The sequence below is a fragment of the Cucurbita moschata genome, unplaced genomic scaffold (genome assembly GCF_002738365.1).
Source record: "Cucurbita moschata cultivar Rifu unplaced genomic scaffold, Cmos_1.0 Cmo_Scf00009, whole genome shotgun sequence".
Lineage (NCBI taxonomy): Eukaryota > Viridiplantae > Streptophyta > Magnoliopsida > Cucurbitales > Cucurbitaceae > Cucurbita > Cucurbita moschata.
The window spans coordinates 1772782-1792892 of NW_019268525.1; the positions used below are offsets into that span (position 1 = coordinate 1772782).

The 20111-nt window shown below is 35.8% G+C and overlaps 3 protein-coding genes across 4 annotated transcripts in view; all 3 read right to left on the reverse strand.

Annotated features, from left to right (window-relative positions):
- Positions 1 to 8688, reverse strand: part of LOC111447311 (F-box protein At5g51370-like) — a 12896-nt gene extending 4208 nt beyond the window's left edge. Inside the window, exon 1 of the mRNA XM_023086403.1 lies at positions 8677 to 8688. The gene's annotated coding sequence lies outside the window, so the exon portion shown is untranslated. The remainder of the gene's footprint in view (positions 1 to 8676) is intronic.
- Positions 1863 to 14067, reverse strand: LOC111447308 (structural maintenance of chromosomes protein 6B-like). Of its 2 annotated transcripts, XM_023086398.1 has the most exons (28): positions 13721 to 14067; positions 13393 to 13498; positions 12758 to 12891; positions 11994 to 12049; positions 11648 to 11734; positions 11259 to 11579; positions 10917 to 11036; positions 10268 to 10402; positions 9656 to 9732; positions 9505 to 9580; positions 7700 to 7774; positions 7419 to 7523; positions 6808 to 6977; positions 6609 to 6711; positions 6332 to 6444; positions 5817 to 6021; positions 4811 to 4942; positions 4537 to 4651; positions 4318 to 4403; positions 4133 to 4228; positions 3919 to 4055; positions 3729 to 3831; positions 3411 to 3490; positions 3243 to 3321; positions 3092 to 3149; positions 2525 to 2622; positions 2330 to 2424; positions 1863 to 2195 (listed from the first exon to the last, which is right to left on the reverse strand). In XM_023086398.1, exons 1-28 carry the CDS (start codon positions 13857 to 13859, stop codon positions 2138 to 2140), a joined length of 3159 nt encoding a protein of 1052 aa, XP_022942166.1. In that variant the 5' UTR covers positions 13860 to 14067; the 3' UTR covers positions 1863 to 2137. The 2 variants fall into 2 exon arrangements, with proteins under 2 accessions (XP_022942166.1, XP_022942167.1); XM_023086399.1 differs by lacking the exon at positions 13721 to 14067 and having other exon boundaries at positions 12758 to 12907; positions 13393 to 13480.
- Positions 14068 to 14881: 814 nt separating this feature from the next.
- LOC111447748 (leucine-rich repeat receptor-like protein kinase TDR) lies at positions 14882 to 18702 on the reverse strand. Its single transcript, XM_023087069.1, has 2 exons — positions 15759 to 18702; positions 14882 to 15491 (listed from the first exon to the last, which is right to left on the reverse strand). Exons 1-2 carry the CDS (start codon positions 18433 to 18435, stop codon positions 15094 to 15096), a joined length of 3075 nt encoding a protein of 1024 aa, XP_022942837.1. The 5' UTR covers positions 18436 to 18702; the 3' UTR covers positions 14882 to 15093.
- Positions 18703 to 20111: the final 1409 nt, after the last annotated feature.

Consider the following 20111-nt stretch of genomic DNA (forward strand, 5'->3'; position numbering starts at 1 on the left):
TTTTTTTTTTTTTTTTTTTTGTAAGATTTTGTGGCAAGAAAAAAAAACAAAATACAGAAAAAAAAATATTTTCAAGACTAAAATAATTGATTATATTAGTTTAAGATATATAAATTAGGTATTAATTGTAGAGTTTTTTTTTTAAATTAAAAAGGACACTAAACTATTTTCTCTTATATTTATTTTATATTTGAACCTACTTATTATTTAAAATTAGAAGGGTCGTATATTCAACATAAAATAATATAATACCCTTTCGAAATATTTTCAAATTATTTAATAAATAATTCTTATGACCTTTCTTACGATGGAAAGAGACAAAGGTCCATGTATAATTTTTAAAATATTGTAATTAATTTTTTAATTATTATTTATCACAATTTTTTTAAAATTATTTTTTTTTAGTTATTGAAAACGTATATAGAAACATGAAAATTTGTAGGTTGAAGTAATATTGAATTAAAAATTAAATGATTATCAAACGGGCATTAGTTTCTAAATCTTCAGTGTCTAATAAGTATCTAGAGTCAAAAGTTTCGGTCAAATTCAATATTTTTTAAATTAAAAAATAAAAATTGTAATTTAATGTGTGAGAAAGATGGCTTATTATGATGTTGAGTTACAGTTTTCTTTGTAATTTGGAGCAACGTCACACACTACCGTTAAGTAACCGTTAAATGCAAACATTTCTTTCAATTATTTGGGACCCAAAATGGACGTATTGAATCACATCATTGATAATGAAATAAAGTTTACATTTTTATCAACATTTTAAAAATTAAGAAAGAGACTAAATATCAGATGAGAAGGGATGGATACATGGAAGCTAAATTATTGCAAAAAATAATTCCAAATTTTAATTTTTGTTTAAAAAATATTTATATTTTTAAAAGTTTTCCATCAAATTAAAGTTCAAAAATTTTAATTTTCAGTGAAATATTGTTCTTTTAAATTTAATTTAGATAAGCTTTTGTCATATCACATTTTGTCCAACATTTTAATAGATTTATATTATAAAGAAAACTTTGAAATGTTTATGCGAGGTGAAGATCATCTTTCAAAGCAAAAGATTTAAATAGAATAATTCAAACCATTGTGATTCTTCATGTTTTTCAATAATGTTGATCATCCAAATAAGATTAAACAAAAATGAATGTGTAACGAGATACATAATCGAGTAGTACTATACTTTTCTTTTAACTCAACAATTACAAAAGTGAAAGATCGAACTATCAATCTTTAGAACGATAATTGGTATCTTATCAATTAAATTTATGGTCGTTAGCCGTACTAGAAAATGTTTTCGGAGACCAATTGACACACCACACATGCAGAACCTATCAATGAGCTCAATAATAATACAGTCCATACTTTTTTATCCCAAAGAAATAAGAACATCTGACAGTGAACTAAGGTGCAGGATGGTCTGTATTATCTTAGCCATTGCCATTCAGAAACCCAAATAAGAATAGAAAATAAAATTGGCAAGGTAAAGGGATCTGAATCTATCATCTTGATCTGACATTAAAATAATTAAAATAAATAACTATGCAGAGGAATCTATAAGAGTTTGAATACAGCTATTTACACTTCATACAGAAATAATGTGTCTAATGCCCTATAAGACATGTATTATGATTGTACAAAACCTCAATTCATGGCATGCTTTCACATTTTCAGGACCAACTTAGGAAACTTGACTCTTTTCTATGAGAAAAACTATAGTAAAAGAAACAACCAAAACAAACAGGGACACTCGACTCGGTTCATGCAGTTTCGTAGAACAGCCACTTTTAACTATATTGGATATGGGAATCTAAATATCGTTCAACTAGTTAAGGCTTGTGTACCACGAAAAGGTCAGTGGTAATGGAAACTCTCATATATTAATAAACGCATACAACAAAAGGCATTCCGTTTACCTTTCACCTTTTAATTTCCCTTCTCTATTTTCTCATATATGATTGTTAATTCTACGGTTCAAGATTTTAACGTGCACAATATACATACAAGATGGATGGAATTTCCAAATGGGTAAATAAGTTAAATAGACATTGAGATAAAAAATATATATATATGTGACATACAGAGATGGCTGAACAGCATTGAGCTCTCGTAAATGCATGTAGAAGGAAGATCATGATCGAGGAGCTGCCATTTGCTGCTTCTTGATTCGTTCTCCTTGTTTTACCACGCTGTAGTTAAAATGCCAAAGGTAAAGTATCTCAATACTTCCAAGTGAGTGAAAAACGTGGGAGTATGCAGTAAAAACATCATATGAGTAACTATATAAAGTGAAACTCAAAGGTCTTAACATCTCAGTAATTACCCGATATCATGAGGTGTGATAAATATCCATTGGGAACCTTGTGACAATGCAAAATCCACAAGAGTGTCTAAGCTAATTTTCCGACTTACTGCATCCTGAAAGCGTATTTCGCGAACTTGTGAAAAGACTATTAGCAACATTCTTTGTGGCTATGGATATCAGGAAAAGAGTGACAAGAATGAGACAGTAGCTCACCATAAACACATCAAACTCATCCATTGCTCGAAATGGGGCTTCTGTCATTTCGTGTAATGCCAAAGTGAAGCATAGAGTGGAAAATGACCGTTCTCCACCTAATATCATTCGATTCCGTTATTTCAAAACTATAATCCTTCAGTGCATGAACTATATATAATACATAGATCAATAGACATTTCATAAAATATTCCACACACTAAACACAGTTCAGGGAGGGAAATAAAAACATCAAGGGCTAATCTTGCAACAGCTCAAGCCCACCGCTAGCCTCCCCTCAAGATTTTTAAAACGTGTCAGCTAGGGGGAGGTTTCCACACAGTTAAAAAAATGTTTCGTTCTCCTCCCCAACCGATGTGGAATATCACAATCCACCCCCCTTCGGAGTCCAGCGTCCTCGCTGGCACTCCGCCTCGTGTCCACAAATTCATAGCAAGTATCAAAAATTTGTGTGTTAATGAACTGAAAATCAGTAGGCAAAACATTTAGTAGCTATAAGCTAAGACGTTGCAGATAGAAAAACCAAACAAAATGGAAACTCATGCAGTCAATTTAAGCAGAAGAAACCTGAAAGTCCACGGGTATCACGAACAGAACTGCTGGATGCATCTTGGGGCATCTTCACCTGTTGAATGTTGAAGAAGTGCATAATATTCAATAACATAAATCAAAAAGAGAGGTTTTTTCTCATTACATGAAATCCATTAAGTGGGCTTACCTCAACCGAGAGGGTCTTTTCCTCGTAATTGATTTTTATATGTCCACTGATCCCTTTTTTTCTTAAATGGCCATTAAATCTGAACAAATTTAACATACTTTAATATCACCAATTTTAGAGAAAACAGACTGAAAAAACAAAATCTCTGAATGCGAAAGAAATTCATACTGCCAAGTCAATTGACGCTTCAAAAGATTAGCATTCCTTTCAAACTTGTTCCACCGTAGCTCAAGAGCTTTCTGGCAAGCCTGTGATTTAATTCGAGAGTAGGTTAATAATATGAATGCTTCCATGAAGACTATGGAATGCATCAATATAAGAATGTGGCTTCATCCTGTCTTAAACAGGAAATAAAATACTAAAATTACGAAACGTCTATTTATATATATATATATATACACATGCACAGAAATAAGATGTCAATGAATAAACTATAACATTCACATATAGAAAATCTATGAAGAGTCGTAGGAGAGGAAAACTCACATTCAACTTCTCTCTAAAACTTTTGTAAGTCTGTTGTTTTCTTATAATTGTACGCTCCTTTTTCTCATACATCATCCTCAAGTCTTCCAGAGATTCAGAACATCTGGCAGGAACTAAAAGGTTAGTATACTTCAATCATAATTGAGGCTTGGCAGTTTAAGGAATTAAAGAAATGAGTTAGAGACAAAACTGTCGGGTCTCGTTACTAAGTCTCTGATTTAGCCTGTTTAATTGTGCACTGAGTTGTTCAGGTGTGCTCCCATCCCAATCACCTAAAGCCTCAATTTCACTCTCAGGAGATATTATTGAAGCCTTACTGTAACTCTCCTGCAATTGAGATGTCATGTCATTGGCACGTAAGAAAGTTGCAGACTGCATATATACTTCTAAACAATCAAAATTACCTTACGATGGCGCTCGAGCTCCTCATATTGTCTCTCTGCCTCTTTGATATCAAACAGGACCTTGTTAGTCATAATACCTTCATAATGATTCATCTCCTGTGACATTTATACCCTTTAACATTACTAAACTAGTAAGATGCAAGAAAAAATTTCAATGAATTATTCGTAGAGGCAGGAATAAAGACCTTTTCGGCAGAATGCAGATCTCGTTCAATCTGCAACATATCTCTCTCGGCTTCTTCATATGCATCAACTTCTCCTTTCGCTGACTCTATTCATTTATTTTTTCGGGTGTGGAGAGAAGGGGAGCGATCACTTATGAGAAAGAAAAAGAGAGAGAGAGAGAGAGAGAGAGATGAAAGGAACTAATATAGAATCTGAGTGCAAAAATCACTGCTGCGTACCACACAGATTCTCAAATGATAGTTTAAGATCTTTTGCCTTGGCTTCCGCATCCTTCATTCTCACTCTGAACTTTTCCAGAAGCGATTTATTCTCTTCCATCTCCTCTTTGATTTTCTGGTAATCATTCCCAAGAAAATGATATTAAAAGAATTATGCAATAAAGAAGATTGAGTAACTACAATTCCACATTCTTAGACCTATGTGTGACTGAACGTGACTGAACTTATTCGTATACATATTACATAAAATACAAATATCACAAGTATATCTTACAGAAATTTCTTGATGAAGCTCGTCAACGTTTGATGAAGGTAATGAACTAGTTCCAGCAACCTGTGACTTCCGTAAATCTTGTAGCTCCAAATTTTTGGACATTAAAATGCGTTCCGCATTTTGACATCTCCGCTTTATATACAATAGTAATAACAAAGAATCAGATGATGACATAATAAAATCAAATGTAACACTTGCAAAGATTTACAAGACTTCCAAGTAATGAAAAGTTGTCAAATGGCTGGAAAATTGTTCTCCCACGTCCACTTGAGTTGGGCGTGAAAAGAGCCCTCACTTCCTTCACAGTTCAAAGTTAGATCTCCTAAAATACACCACCCTTTATTAATGCACGGAAGGGATTTATTAATCATTTACTGTCAATCTTCCCCGATAACCTTAATAATCGAACTCTAATCATTGTGAAAGCAATGTCAGGAGACCACTATTAATCATTTTTATGTTCACTAGTTAATTGTTATAAAGGATTGACTAAAAAAGATCTCCACAACAATTTTCCTCTAAAAGCTCCGTTTCTTCTGCCAAGGTTACCAAAACCAAAGCATCTTTCACACATGGGATAAGATACCACCTCTCAACAAATGAAGTTCACACCTGCACTCTCATTTGACACCAAAGAAAATACTCCCATCATCTTCTCGACGTAACGACCTACTCTGGAATTTTTAGTTATCTTCTTGTCTACCATAGGAAGGTTCGTTATGATTTAGTTAGCTTTACATCTTATTTTTATTGATAAGTCTGCCAAAGGTATCCTTCATCGGCTACATTCTTTCCTTTAATTGGGAATTTCAATACAGATTCTAGACACGCAAAATCAAGTGACAATAGACGTAATCCATTCCGTAGAAAGTGATTAAACTTCGGCTACTCTATCTCAAAAACAAATCACATTGAGCTTCCCACCTAACCAAACAGGATAAACTAGGGCCAAAGTGTACAAAACAATGATTATACAAATAAATGTGTAATTGGTAGAGTAGAATACCTTGGCATTGCATAGGTTCTCTTCAAGACCCCGAAGTTGTTCTTCTGCAGCTCTCTTCCTCTTCCTACATTGCTCAGCTTCTTCCTTCATGTTTGATGTATCTTTTTCAAGACTTTTAATCTGGTCATCAAAAGAACTACAAAGTCTGCCACTTCTAGGTCTTTTAACTGGGGGAAGAATTGTCTGAACAGAACCACGAGAAAACCTATGAAGAAATAATGATACATCTTTGTGATCATTAATTAGAACATGACAAATAAAAATACATTTAACAATAGTAACTTTTAACATAGATTCATGTAGTCTGCAGAAATGTCTATCCATGTGTTCACAAAGTCAAAACTTAACCAAGAACTAGAGTTCCTTGAGGCCCAACTCACTTTCTTGTTCCTAACTAACATTCAGGAAATGGTAGGACAGTTCTTCGTCCTGATTTCATCTACTAACATTAGATGGATATACCCAAATCAATTAGTTTATGGAACTCTGTATTAGGATGTAATATATTCGCTTACATTTTATATCCATCTAACGTAAAGACCTCCTTGAGATTTTTGATCCGTTGGTCAAACGTGACTGATTTACCCACATCATAATCTTTAACAAGCACTTGCCTCTCAGCATCACCCTATGAAGCAAGAATCATGGTCATAGAAGAGAACAACACGTCATTTATCAATTATCAACATCCTGAGTGAGTGGGGGTAAGAGGGCGCAAATAGGAGCAAGAAACAAAGGCTATGTAGGATAAGAAAATAAATAAGCAAAAATATATTGAAACAAGAGATTTACCTTATCTATCAAAACATTGATGACAGTATGGTTTTCAGAATGAATCACTGAAAGGGTTGTAGGGTGCTTTGTTTGAGGAAGCATGTGAGCTGGAATATCTAACCTACCAGGAGAAGTGAGAGCACACGAAAAGATAAACTTTATGTTCAAACCAAAGATCATTAGAGAGCAGTGAAGGAAAAGAATCTCATACACCTACAGTGGTCTTGAAAAGTCATAGATGATAATTGGGAGTTGCCTATAATTGGCTTCATTAGCACATCCTCTCAAAAGAAGAGAATCTTGATGATTGGTCACGATGAATGCATTGAGCAACCTCCCAATGGCATTTTCAACAGCAGGAGCCCACACGTCACCATTGACCAAATTCTACAGAAAATAACTATTCCATCAATATACAGAATTAGACTGCAGCCAATGGAAAGAACAACCTCGTGGACACAAAGAATCTTGGTAACAAACCAATTCTGAACCACATTGATTACCAAAGAAGGCAATCCAAGTAACCATGATTATAAGAAATATACATTAATTTGTGTCATTAGTAGAAACCCCAACTCTTTCAAACAAGAAAACACTTGCAATAAAATCACAAAGTTCTCAACGGATCCCTGGCTTCATTAATCAATAACCCCATCTCTTTGTATTGCATCTCCTTAGAAACAGTCGTATGGATCGCTGAACCAGAAATACTCCCTGCATGTCAACTAGTTGAACATTTCCTACAAACTTTTCTTTCTTTAATAATAAATTCGCAGGGCGATGGTGCACAAAAAATAGGTTAACAAGAATTTAATTTCTGATACTAACCAGATGGGCACCAATTGGACCAATGGGAGGTTTCTTGAATCTTCGATTTTGCCTCTCAATCACACGTAATAATTGAATGACTCTATCACCTCCAAAAGCTGTAACCTGTCCAAATCAAGTTATGCCGTTACCATCCTCAGAGGCAATAGGTAAAGGTAGGAGAATATCTGCTGTTTAAAGATGCCAGTATTAAGCTACATAAGCAAATACAAATATGAACATGCATAAAACATCCCTAGCTTGAAAGATATCAAGAATCGTAACCTAATTCCTTTTCATACCTTGTTTGTTTGATGCTGCCTTAGCTCTCGAATAGAGCGTGAAAATTCATTATGCTTTTTTTCATAACCTTCAATCTGTAAAACCACCATCATTTAGAATATACAGTAAACAAATGTAGAAAATATGGTGCAACATAACTTAATGATGATATGTTATCACAAAGAAAGTAACAGCAGAACAATGAAATATCCATCACTATCGAGCATTTTAAGAGTGAGAGTTAAACCCAAAAACAACACGGCAAGATAACAGCACATATACTTTCTTGGAAACAAGATGCTTAAGTCAGTAACAAAGAGTATTAAAACCAAAGAGAGTATAACAATAATGCTGTTTGAGCAAAACGAAACAAGAGGTCTAGAAAGATGTGCTTCCTCCATCATCCAGAACATCTTTCTGGACCAACCCTTGGACTGAAAACATCACACAAGCCTTGCAGTATTCACTTTTGTATAGACTCTCTCATAGCAAAATGGCCACGATCAAAGAAACATGAAATGATGTCAATAATTTCTAGAACCTAAGGCTCGGTAGGAACCTAAAGAATAACGAAGCTACGAAATGGGCCGACTTAAGCCTTATCTTCGCTCCAGTTGTATTGTCTAAAGAAGAAAACTCATTGACATAGCTTTCTAAAGCTGAAAAAGTTTTCTCTACAAAAAATTTTATGATGGACATCGGGGGAAAAAGTAAAAGCAATAAACCTCATGCTACCAAAGACAATATGGAAAGGGAATCGCCCTAAAAATGTGAAGTTTTTCTTCTAGGAAATAGCGCATAAAGCCATAAGCACAAGTGAAAGTCTAGAAAAAAGAATGCCCTACATGACTCTCTTTCAAGTTGTTGCCCATTACGCAAGAAAGATAATGAATCACAAAGCAGCTTACTTATGCAATGCACATACGCTCAAAATTTCTGGATAAGGACATCTTCTTTTTTCCAAGGAGGTAAAGGATTTATTGGACGTGGCCCTAACATACCACTCCTTTAGCAATGTAAAAACTCTGCTATGGAAAAATCCCAGTATAGTTTTCTTTTGGAATTTGTGGAAGGAAAGAAATCAAAGATTATTCATGGAGAAGATGCAAACTTATATAGAACTCTTCGACAATGCTATTTATCACACTATATCTTAGTGTAAATAGAATAATACTTTTGCTTCATATAGTCTACTTCCCTCGTTGTAAATTGGGAAGGTTTTTTGTTAACATCATGGATTAAGAGAGTATGAGCAGATTAGATAACGGTTGCTAATATTACTGATGGCTACTACATAAAATTTTCAACAAAGTGAGTATACTGTCATAATTGGTTATGGACATTGTAAAACACCAATTTTCCATCCCACAGTTCAGTAGTGGGAAAAAATTGAAATATTTCGGAAAGTTGGAGGCAAGTTGATCGCAGACACCGGATAAAGTCTCCCTATTTTCAACTAGACACCCAACATCTAGGAAACACTAACATCATTGGTTGCACTATGGAAAAAATTTCTAATAAATAGTTTTTGTTTGACCGATCACCATTTGTGAGTAAATAAGTTGTTCAAATTTAGAAATTAATTAAAATTTGTAAAAGAACAAGCACATTTTCATGTTTGCAATCACAAAGGTGACGATGATCTCTCATTACGTGAAGAGTCATGCACTGTCAATCACAAGTATCATGGGACAAGAACAAGATAACCAAAGAGAGGACTCTTACGCCTTCCATGACACACATACACACACACACAAAAAAAAAACAAAGAAGAAGTTTGCCACACAATATCCAGTGTATTTCCGTGCAAGGATTCTTGTTTTACCTCTTCAGCAATCTTTTTTATTTCACTTCTCCCACTGTTTAGACTATCCAGTAAGCCATTTTCCTCCTCCTTTAACCTGTAACTTGATTCAATACGATGGACTACAATTCTTTTTTTAAAAACGGACCTACGAAGCAAATAAGTAAATAACCTCATGACTGTTGACTTAGCAGCTTCAGTCTCCAATTCGAGTTCCTTCAACTTTTCCTCAATTTCAGATTCTTCAGCCTACAGGTAGTTAATAAATCATCGGAGGTTGATATTGCAGAGGAGGGCAGTGAAAATTACATGAGAAAATATAGGTTATCTACATTATAAAAAGATCGAAAGACATAATGCAATCGAAAAGATTATTTGTCACGAACAGTATAGATAGAACCTTGACCGTATCAAACAATTTTTAAGAAACTGCAGAGAAGACGTCTCATTGCCAAGTGAACAATGACATGGATTTATGGATCCTTGTTTTAAATATATGAGATCGGCAACAGCTTGAAGATCAATGGTAGAAGCATAATTTTGGAAGGCAATAAGTGCAACTACCAATATAAACTGATCGTATGTATATAAATACACCGACTTGCATAGTGGCTAAGGTAGAAGAATATATTCAGAAGGGAAATACATGCGCAACCCAACTACTAATTGTTGATGAGACATGCACAAATAAATAAATCAATACGCCATAAATAGAATCGAGTCACTCTCGTCCTGACTCTCTCTCCTTTCAGTAAGGACATACAAATCCAAGAGAAAGGGATACCTGTGTATTTCTTATGTGCTGCTCATGAACATCGTGAACTTGTTGCTCAAGCAGCCTAACACGTTTCGCCATCTTTTGAATGTAGTTCATTTTGCGGCCATGCTCCTCTTCAAGCCCGAGCTTCTCTCTTGTTGCCTAGAAATTTTGTTTGCATTGGATTATTTATCAGAAAACATGAAGGATGGGACTACACTGACCAGAAATTCTCATAAGGTATATGCATTAAAAATTTAAAATAAAAGATAATAAAACTAATAGTTACTAAACAGCAGAGCAAATAGTGACTGATATTTTAAAAATTAAAAAAGAAAAAAAATATACGAACAGATATTACACTATTGTTCATATGTTCAATATCATAGGCTTCAAAATTGTAGATTCTGTGAGATGTATTTTGAGAAATAAAATATGGTTTAAGAGGGATCCTACCACGAATATATTCAAGGGCACTAAAACAAGCTTTGTCCACAAATTAAAAGACAGTGGAAATACCAGGAGAAGAATGCAACGTTCTTTTAGAGGAAGCACGTATTTCATTGATATATGAAATATTAATAAAGGAGAAGAAGACCCGAGAGATAAAATACAACTTTGTAGTGGTTAAAAAGAAATCGAAGTTTCAGCTAACTACTTTTACGAACTCCCTTACCAAGGAAAGGGTTTCTTGCAATTCGTCCTTCAGTCTTCTAACTTCCGAAGTTTTCTCCATCATGCTTGCAATTTGAGCCTTCTTCTCGATAAAGCGTTCTCTTAATTTTTCTGCCAGACCCTATTGCACCATTCAGAAGTTGAATACATTACATAAGATTAAGTACCAAGTGCCCCTGATATGAACTAAAACAAATAGATCAAGTCCAATGGATACTCCACAGCTCCAAAAGGCAGAGATAACATAGGGAGACATTATATTAGAAAACATTCCAACATTAAGTTCAACATGAGTGTGTGGCAAGAGAGATGGTTAGCATAACCAACATAGTAAATTACTAACCTGTTGATGATCAATTTTTGCTCGACAAATAGGGATGCGATCTTTGAGCTTTCCTATTTTTACACTTTGGTCCAGAAGCTGCTTGTCTACATCATATACCCATGACCACGCAAGCTTCTTCTTTAACTGTTGGACTTGTTGATAGATTTCTTCTACGTGCTCCATGTTTTTAATTTTTCCTTGCAGCTCATTTAGCTCCTTCTCCACAGGTCGTATGGTAGACTCCAAGTCATCAACAAGTGCATTCGCAGATCTCAGTTGATGAAAAATGTTTTTCAACAGATCATCAACTTGCTGGAGAAGAGTAGCTTTGAAGAAGAACTGACCAATAGAGTGTCGTTAGAGTAACCATAACATCACCAGAATGTGAAGAAAACAGCTTTCATTACCTTGAATTTGTCTTTGTCATTCCCAGAATGCAGGAACTCTCTACTTTTGTCCTGACTCATTATCACACACGGGTTCTCAACATCTATCTGCATAAGATAAAGTATTTTATCTTTTACTGTTGGAGATTGAAAATGCATAACATTTTATATCTCCTATAAGTTATAGGAAACATGGATGTACCATCTATATGACATAAATTGGTAAGTAAAAAGAGTCCCTTAACATTCACATACCATGCCCTCGTTACTCAATCTCAAAAAGTACTAACGAACCTAATATGACCCAAATATAAAAACCCAATAATAGAAAAGCGATCAGATTACATTATACAAGGCAACAACTCACATTAAAATGGTCTACAAGCTCTCGTAGTTCATCCCTCCGACTGGAAACCTTCTTTCCTGTAAGATACCATAAGAAAAAAATACATAAATAATGGTTGTCAACCCCATAAAATTATGAAATGATAGGACTGCACTTTGCAGTACAACCTACTCTGAAATATGATTCACAAGAACATTATGGAAAAATGCAGTATCAAATTACTGGATAATTAAGACAGTATATGAGAAGACCGGTGCAAAAGTAAAACAGAATCATACAAGTGTATTGACAATATAAACTAAAAATCATCAGCCAGAACTCAGGTGTGAGACCTGTAACAAAAATGGTTCCCTTCGATTCAACCACCTCTCCCTCACTCTATTTATTACGAGTTATGCTTACTTCATGCATGGGCAAATTGATATGAGAAATTATCTTTGGCCTTTAATTTTTTAAAATAAATAAGTATATACATATGTCAGTTTACTACTGAATATATATGTCAGTAGGCATGAACCATGAGGTAAGTATTACTCATTTATGGACCTTCTTACTAACAAACACCCAAATATGAAAAATATACCTTAAATAATAAGCCTGTCACAATTTTTTACCATCTTTTTGACAAAAATGTATCTGCTTTTTAAATAAATGGATCAACATATTCCATATTTCCAAAACTATTGAATGATTGATGAGTAGAACTTGCAGGCAAGAGGCTGAACTTACTAGATGAAACAAAATATGTATAGAAGGTGAAATTTTAAAACAAAAATGTTCCTAACCTTGAGAATCTTTCAAAACAATGGCACCTGAGGCTTCGGAAATCCTTCTCTCTATGATTATAACATTACCATATATTCCAGGCTTAAAAGCATCCTCCCCAGAATTTTCCATTTCAACTTGGATGACAGCATGACTGTTAAGATCCAATACTGTATATGAATTAGAAACTCAAAAAGGATATTAAAAACATGTAATACGACTTCTTAGAACTTCTAGGTAAATGCAGTGGAATTAAAGCCTAATTCAAATTACAGGTTCAAAAATATTTGTAATACCTAACCAGCGAAAATACCACATACTCCGCAATATTAGCAGAAATTCCATATCATATCATTAGTAGTGCGTAGTTTCAATAAGATGCAGCTTAACAAATACCCAGCTATAGCACAGGGGAAGAGGGCAAAGTGACATTAAGAATTGAATCCAAATCATAAGGTGACCATCCATCTATGATATCAAATCTTAGAGTATCTATCAACTAAATGTTAGGATATGACAGTTATCCCATGAGATTGGTCAAAGGACGCAAATGCTGACCCGAAACACACGCACATAAAAGACCTGAATAACTCAAGACAAAAACATCTGGCAGATGCATTAGCCAAACGATAGAGAGCAACACAAGTGAACAAACCTGCAACCAGTTTTAATAAAATCCTTCAACGTCGACGCCCTTTGGGTGCCTCTAGCTCGACAGCCGAATGCAACACATAAAGCAGTCAGTATAGCACTCTTACCACCTGCAAATATCAAACTTCTAGTGTAAATTGCAACGACATTAGAAAATTTAACACTGCAGCAATGGACAATCCAAATTATAAGTCTTTTTTCTTTCTCCAGCAGAACTCCTACTACGGATTCTTTCTAGCCACCTTCTTCGCGTCAAACAAATTCCTTCAAGCACAAATGCGTGTAGAAACAGATAAAACCCAAAAAAAAAAAAAGGCGTCTAATCCACTTACTTCCGTTCTGCCCTGTAATGAAATTGAGCCACTCGCCAAACTCAATATACAAGTTGCTGTGACACATGAAGTTCTCCAAGCGTATACTTTTGACTATTCCTGCTCCGCGGCGAGGAGGAAGATCCCTGGAATCAGCCATTTTGAAGCTTTTTAGGGGTTCTGCGGATCCTTGAGGAGAGGAAAGGGGAAAGATCGGTACTGGTGAAGAAGAATGAAGATTTTTGGAGCGAGAAGAAGGGAAAATATGCGGAATCTTAGTCTGTAACTGGACGAGAATGAAGTTTCTGTGGCGGGAAGGTCTTTGTATTTCCCTCTTCTGTTCTTCCACGGGAGTGCGATTGCTTGTGGCGCGCTTACTCGTTGAAAACAAAAAGAAAAAAAAAACATTAATTAATTGAAACATTATAATTAAATATATATATATGTTTTTTTTTTTTCTTGGTGTGGTTTAAAACTTGTCGAATTAAATTTTAAATTAAGGTTTTTTTTTAAATTATAATATTTAAAAATAAATAATTACCGGCTATAGTTTTTATAGACTCGTAAATACCATCTGACAAATGGTCATAAGACTGACCTGATGTTTAAGGCTAAAACATGACATCCAAGACCTTATTAATTCAGGGAAAATGGAGCCACCAAGGACAAACCGTCCCAATGTAACTACCAACTATCTACCCACTCATGTTGTACCTCCTCTTGCCAATATAAACATGATCGAGCCGACATTGTCGAGTTGGGATCCTGTACTGGAAGCACTAATTTTCTACATGGTTTAGCTCAGATAAAATCTCTTGTTGTCCGAGATATATTTGGCTAGCTTTTCTATAATTTTAACTTTAAAACCTGGTTTGCACGTATTCATCGTAACGAAACATCCTTCAATTCACGAGCATACAGAGGCAAAATGAGAGTTAAAAAGTTATAGAATAATAACAAACACTTAAAAATATACATTTTTAACACAAGAAAACCATACGAGAGGAGGATTGTCCTCCTCGCTGACCCTAAAGAAGGTGGCTCGGTAACAAAGCAAGTCAGCTGAAACGACACCAAATGCCTAAACAGGACAGAGACCTACTTTCTTTCTACTTAACACAAACTTTTCGATCTTCCCTCTAGCACATAGGGATCGTCTTACGCATCGAGACGAAGCGTATCGGTCCCTTTAACTTGTTGTACTAGAGTGGCTCATCGTAAAAAGAAGAACGATGGATTATAGCATTTCCTATAATTATATGGTTGAGCTAAAGAAATAGGTGAGCTTTTTCACTATACAATGACCATAACGAAGGACCAACGACCATGAAGGAGGACAAGGAGCACTTAACCTATACCAATCCCCACCAATTGAAAAAGAAAAAGAAACGATATTAACACTCGGCTACTATCTTGTGGTCTAAGAGAACATCAGCTTCAACAGTGACAAGATTCCCAGGAAATTTTCTCTTGGGTTTTGCTTGTTGTAGCATCAAAACGACGTCACGCATCGACGGTCGGTCTGCAGGGTTACGGCTCGTACAAAGCAATGAAATACGAAGCATTTGTATCATTTCTTCTCTAACAGACGCACAAGACGCACTGACATCGTTGTCCAAAACTTGATTCACTCCATCTTTCACCTTAATTTTGGATCTTACCCAATCCACAATGCTGTTCCCCTCGCCAAATTCAGAATCCACCGACCTCTTCCCGCTCACGATCTCCATCAACACAACTCCAAAGCTATAAATATCACTTTTTTCATCCACTTGAAGCGTGTAGCCATATTCTGCAAAGATGGAAAACAAGCTTCAAACATAATCCTCTTGGGATTGGTTTAATAAAACACGAAAAATTGAAACGCCCATTTGATCGAGATCGAGTAGCTACAATTGATCCATTTAGAGACTGAAAGGTCGTTTCATGTACACCTAATATATATATATATATATATATATATATATATATATATATATATATTTTTGGTTAATTTTAAGAATAAACTATATGTTTTTTTAATTTAATTTAATATAGTAGGAAAAAAAATTGTACAAACCTGGTGCAATGTAGCCGTAGGATCCAGCGATCACCGACATTGACTCATCGGTCTGGATCAACTTAGCGACGCCAAAATCCGCCACTCTGGCCTCCATCTCACCGTCCAATAAAATATTACTGGGCTTCAAATCGCGGTGCACGATGACTGGATCACAGTCATGGTGAAGATAACAAATCCCCTGTGCCACACCCAGTGCAATTTTATACCTAGTTATCCAATCGGCCACCAAATTTTCACCCTTGTTTTTACCGTGCAGTAAATCGTCCAAATTACCATTTGGCATATACTCGTAGAGCAGCATCGTACACTCCTTGTTGCTGCAGCACCCTAACAATCTCACTATGTTCCTGTGCCTCACGTTCCCCAGTACCTCCACTTCCGCCAAAACCCCTCTCCGCCGTCGGATGTTCTCTTTATATTTACCCCACAATTTCTTCACCGCTATGATTTCGCCACCTGGCATCTCCGCTTTATATACCGTCCCAGTGGACCCCATTCCCAGGATCTTATCCGTCATTGACATACACTCTAACACGTCCTCCGCCGTGAAGTTCAACCGTTGAAAGGCGGTTAGTTTCCACGGTCCCGTTTCCTCGTCGCCACCGCCGAATCGACGGCTGTAATGCGTCTGAAAACACCTCGTCCCGGCTACTAATACGAACAGTCCGATACCAAACGCCGCTGCCATTATCCACACGATTGCTCCCGTCGTCCGCCGTGGCTGCTGCTGTCGGACCTCTATCCCGCCATCGGAGAGAGCGTCGACGGCGCAGGGTTTCGCTAGAATCTCGCCGCAGAGACCGTCGTTGCCGATGAATGAAGAAGAGTGTAATCCCGGGAAGATTGTTCCGGTCGATGGAATGGGGCCGGTGAGCTGGTTGTACGATACGTCGAAGCTTTCGATTGTGCTACAGTTTTGAAAATTTGAAGGGATTGTACCTGTGAGGAAGTTTCGTGACAGATCAATGGCGGTAATCGACGGCAGCGTGGAAATCTCCCATGGAATAATGCCGGTTAACGAATTCCGGCTTAAATTCAGCGTGAGTAGCTTCTCGCAATGGCCGAACGTCCATGGAATACTACCGTTTAAATTATTGTCCTGGAGTTCGATCTCGTAGATAGATCTACACCCGACGAAATCGGGGATGCTACCGATGATTCTCGAAGAACTCGCCGAGAAGATCTGTAAGCTAGTCGAGTTCCAGATATTCTCCGGTAAGGAAGTTCCGAAGGCGTTCTGTGAAATGTTCAAGTACTGTAACTTCACCGCATTACCAAAATCCGCCGGAATCTCGCCGGAGAAGTTATTGTTACTGAAATCGGCGAATGTCAGATTCTCCAACATGCCGAAACCGTGGGGAATCGAGCCGTTAAGGAAGTTGTTTTGGATTCGAAGACGAACGAGAGACGTGCAGTTCGTTAAAGAGGCGGGAAGTTCGTGCCCTAATTTGTTGGAAAACAGAATGAGCTTATACAGCTTGTTTCCATGGCAGAGATTTGGAGGAATCGGACCGGAGAGTTGATTCGACGACACGTCGACTTGCAGTAACTTCTCGTTCGAGCCGAGATTCTGAGGCAGTGGACCTGTGAGCAAATTGTTCCATAATCGCAAACTGGCGAGATTTGGAAGATCGCCAAGTGCTTGTGGAATTTCCCCACTCAGATCGTTCGCCATCAAACTCAGCTCTCTTAATTCCTTCAGATTATACAAATCCGACGGAATCGTTCCGGTGAGTTGATTCTCCGACAAATCAAGCTCCTCGAGCGCTTCTAATTTCCCTAAACTTTCAGGAATTTCGCCGGTGATTCGATTCTTGAAGAGAAGCAGATTTTGCAGCTTCGTCATGTTTCCAATGTCCTGCGGCAGAGTCCCGGCGAGATTCGCTCCGGCAATATCCAAGTATTTCAGATTCAACAACAATGGAAATTCCGCCGGAATCCCACCGGAGAAGGTATTGTAACCGATTTCCATTCTCTCGAGTTTGGTTAAATACGCTAGTTGCCCTGGAATTTGACCATCAAGAGCATTTCCAGCCAAATGCAAATACTTCAACCGTGACAAACCGCCATAACTCGCCGGAATACTGCCATTAAAGTAGCTTCCACCGAGGTTGAGCCATTCAAGGAACCGGAGATGTGCGAATTCTGGCGGTAACGGACCAGTGAAGTTGTTACTGTAGGCATCGAAAACATTCAAGAACTTAAGCTTGGAAATCCCAGGTGGGAAAGTGGAGGTGAAGATATTATGACTAATATCAAGAGTCGTAAGCTGAGATAGCTCAAAAATGGCGGTGGGGAACGGCCCAAGAAAGCTATTACCACTCAAATTCAAATAAACTAAGCTCGTTAAGTACTTAATTTCAGAGGGAATAAACCCAGTGAGATTCCGACGAGACAAATCCAAGGAGGTAATTTCCGGCGAGTTCTGATCACATCGAACTCCCGACCAAGAACACCAAATCGGGTCATGAAAATCAGCTTTGGAGAAGGTGGGTTTAGGGTCCCAATCAAGAAAGCTCGAAGAGGAGTCTTTAATGGAGGATTTGATAGAAAGCAGAGAGAGAAGTTGAAGGGGCAAAACAGTTGGAGTTGAAGAAGTTGCAGAAAGAAGAAAAGAGATGATGATCAAAAGAACAGCAGAGATCAAAAACAGGAAACTGGAAGCTGTTTTCATGGCTGACGAATTGAATCTTTGGCTGAGCAGAGAGAAGAAGAAGAAGAAGAGACTGAAATTTTAATGGAAGGAAGAAGATGATGAATGTGGGAAGTGCTTTTTAGAAGTGCTGGGAGCAGAAGACGTCTCATGATGATGGTGATGATTGGTTTTCTTCAGTGGGTTTTGGTTGGCGGCCATGGAGGAAGAAGAACACCCTCCCCCCATAACCTTAACTACTGGATCTTCTTCTTCTTCTGCCACTTTTTTTATTTATTTATTTTTTCTTTAGATTTTTTTTTTTATACAAAAATTATATATATATATATACAAACAACTGTATAATTTTTAGTAGTAAGTTAGTAAATTATTATTGTTCATTCAAATAGCAACATTTGATTTTCTTGACCGACTTATTCATTCAACCACATATATCTATTAGTTTTAGGTTAATTGATCCCTACGAGTTACGAATTAAGTAAGTATATAACGATGAATTTCGTTTATCTCAAATTACTTGTTGTTCGTGAATTTCATGCTTTATAATAAGAGATAAACAATTAGGTGAGGTTTAATATATTCTTAACGTTTAAGTTTTCTTTTAATTCTTTTAAGATAAGTAGGAATTATAGGAATTAATTAATTAATTATTTTTATATGTTATTATTATTATTAATTTACTATAAAGTATTAGTAACTGAAAAAACAGGCAGGTATTTATTTATTTCAAAATAAAAAATTTTAAAAAATTGAAGAAAAGTAACACATGATGAATCATAAATGAGCACCCTGCTCTTGAGACATGAGAGGCAGCTTTTTCATAATTTGTCTTCAATAAATTTTTAGCTTCATAATATGTTAGTATTTGCTTTAATTTAAAAAAAAAAAATTAAAATTTTAAACAAATATTGAATTATCAAATTAATAAATAACTATTAATCTCTCTAATAAAAATATATTTATTTCAAGGTTAAACAAATTTAAGAGATTTTTTATACAAATATATGAAAATTAATTTTTTTAAAATAATAAATTCTCTATCAGAAAAAAAGGGAAAATAATTTTCAAAAAGAAAAAAAAAAAAAAGGGAGAGAGACAGTTGAATAGTTTAAAAATCAGAGCGTTTGTCATTCATTCCTTAATCCGAACTATGAGTCTATTCCAACAGAATCTGTCTATTTTTTTTTTTAATTTAAAATAAATAATAAATAATAAAAAAAAACATTTTAATTTTATTTTCCTCCTTAAAACAAACAGTGAGTACGTATGTAAAAGTAGAATATTGTTTTGTCGCATTACGGAAGGGCAGTATGGGAATTTTGAAAAAAACGGTCGGACCATTTCCTGTGTGGTCATAGCTTCTTTGCCGCGCGTGCTTAACACCCTTTCCACCGCTTCCTTTCAATTTGACCCCTACGCAAATCATCATAGCATTTTGCACCTATTTTTTTTTTTTTTTTTTTTTTTTTTTTTAAATATTTTATTCTTTTTCAAAAAAATTAATTCATTTTCCAATTCCAATTTTATCTATAATATTTTAATATTAATAAATATTAAAATTAGTTTATAAAACACAATACACAATGAATTTATATAACATGCCATACAACAAAATTTCAATTTGAATTATGATTTTTTTTTATTAAATTATAATTATGAACCACTCGTACAGACTGATTTAGATAAAGAAGTTATAT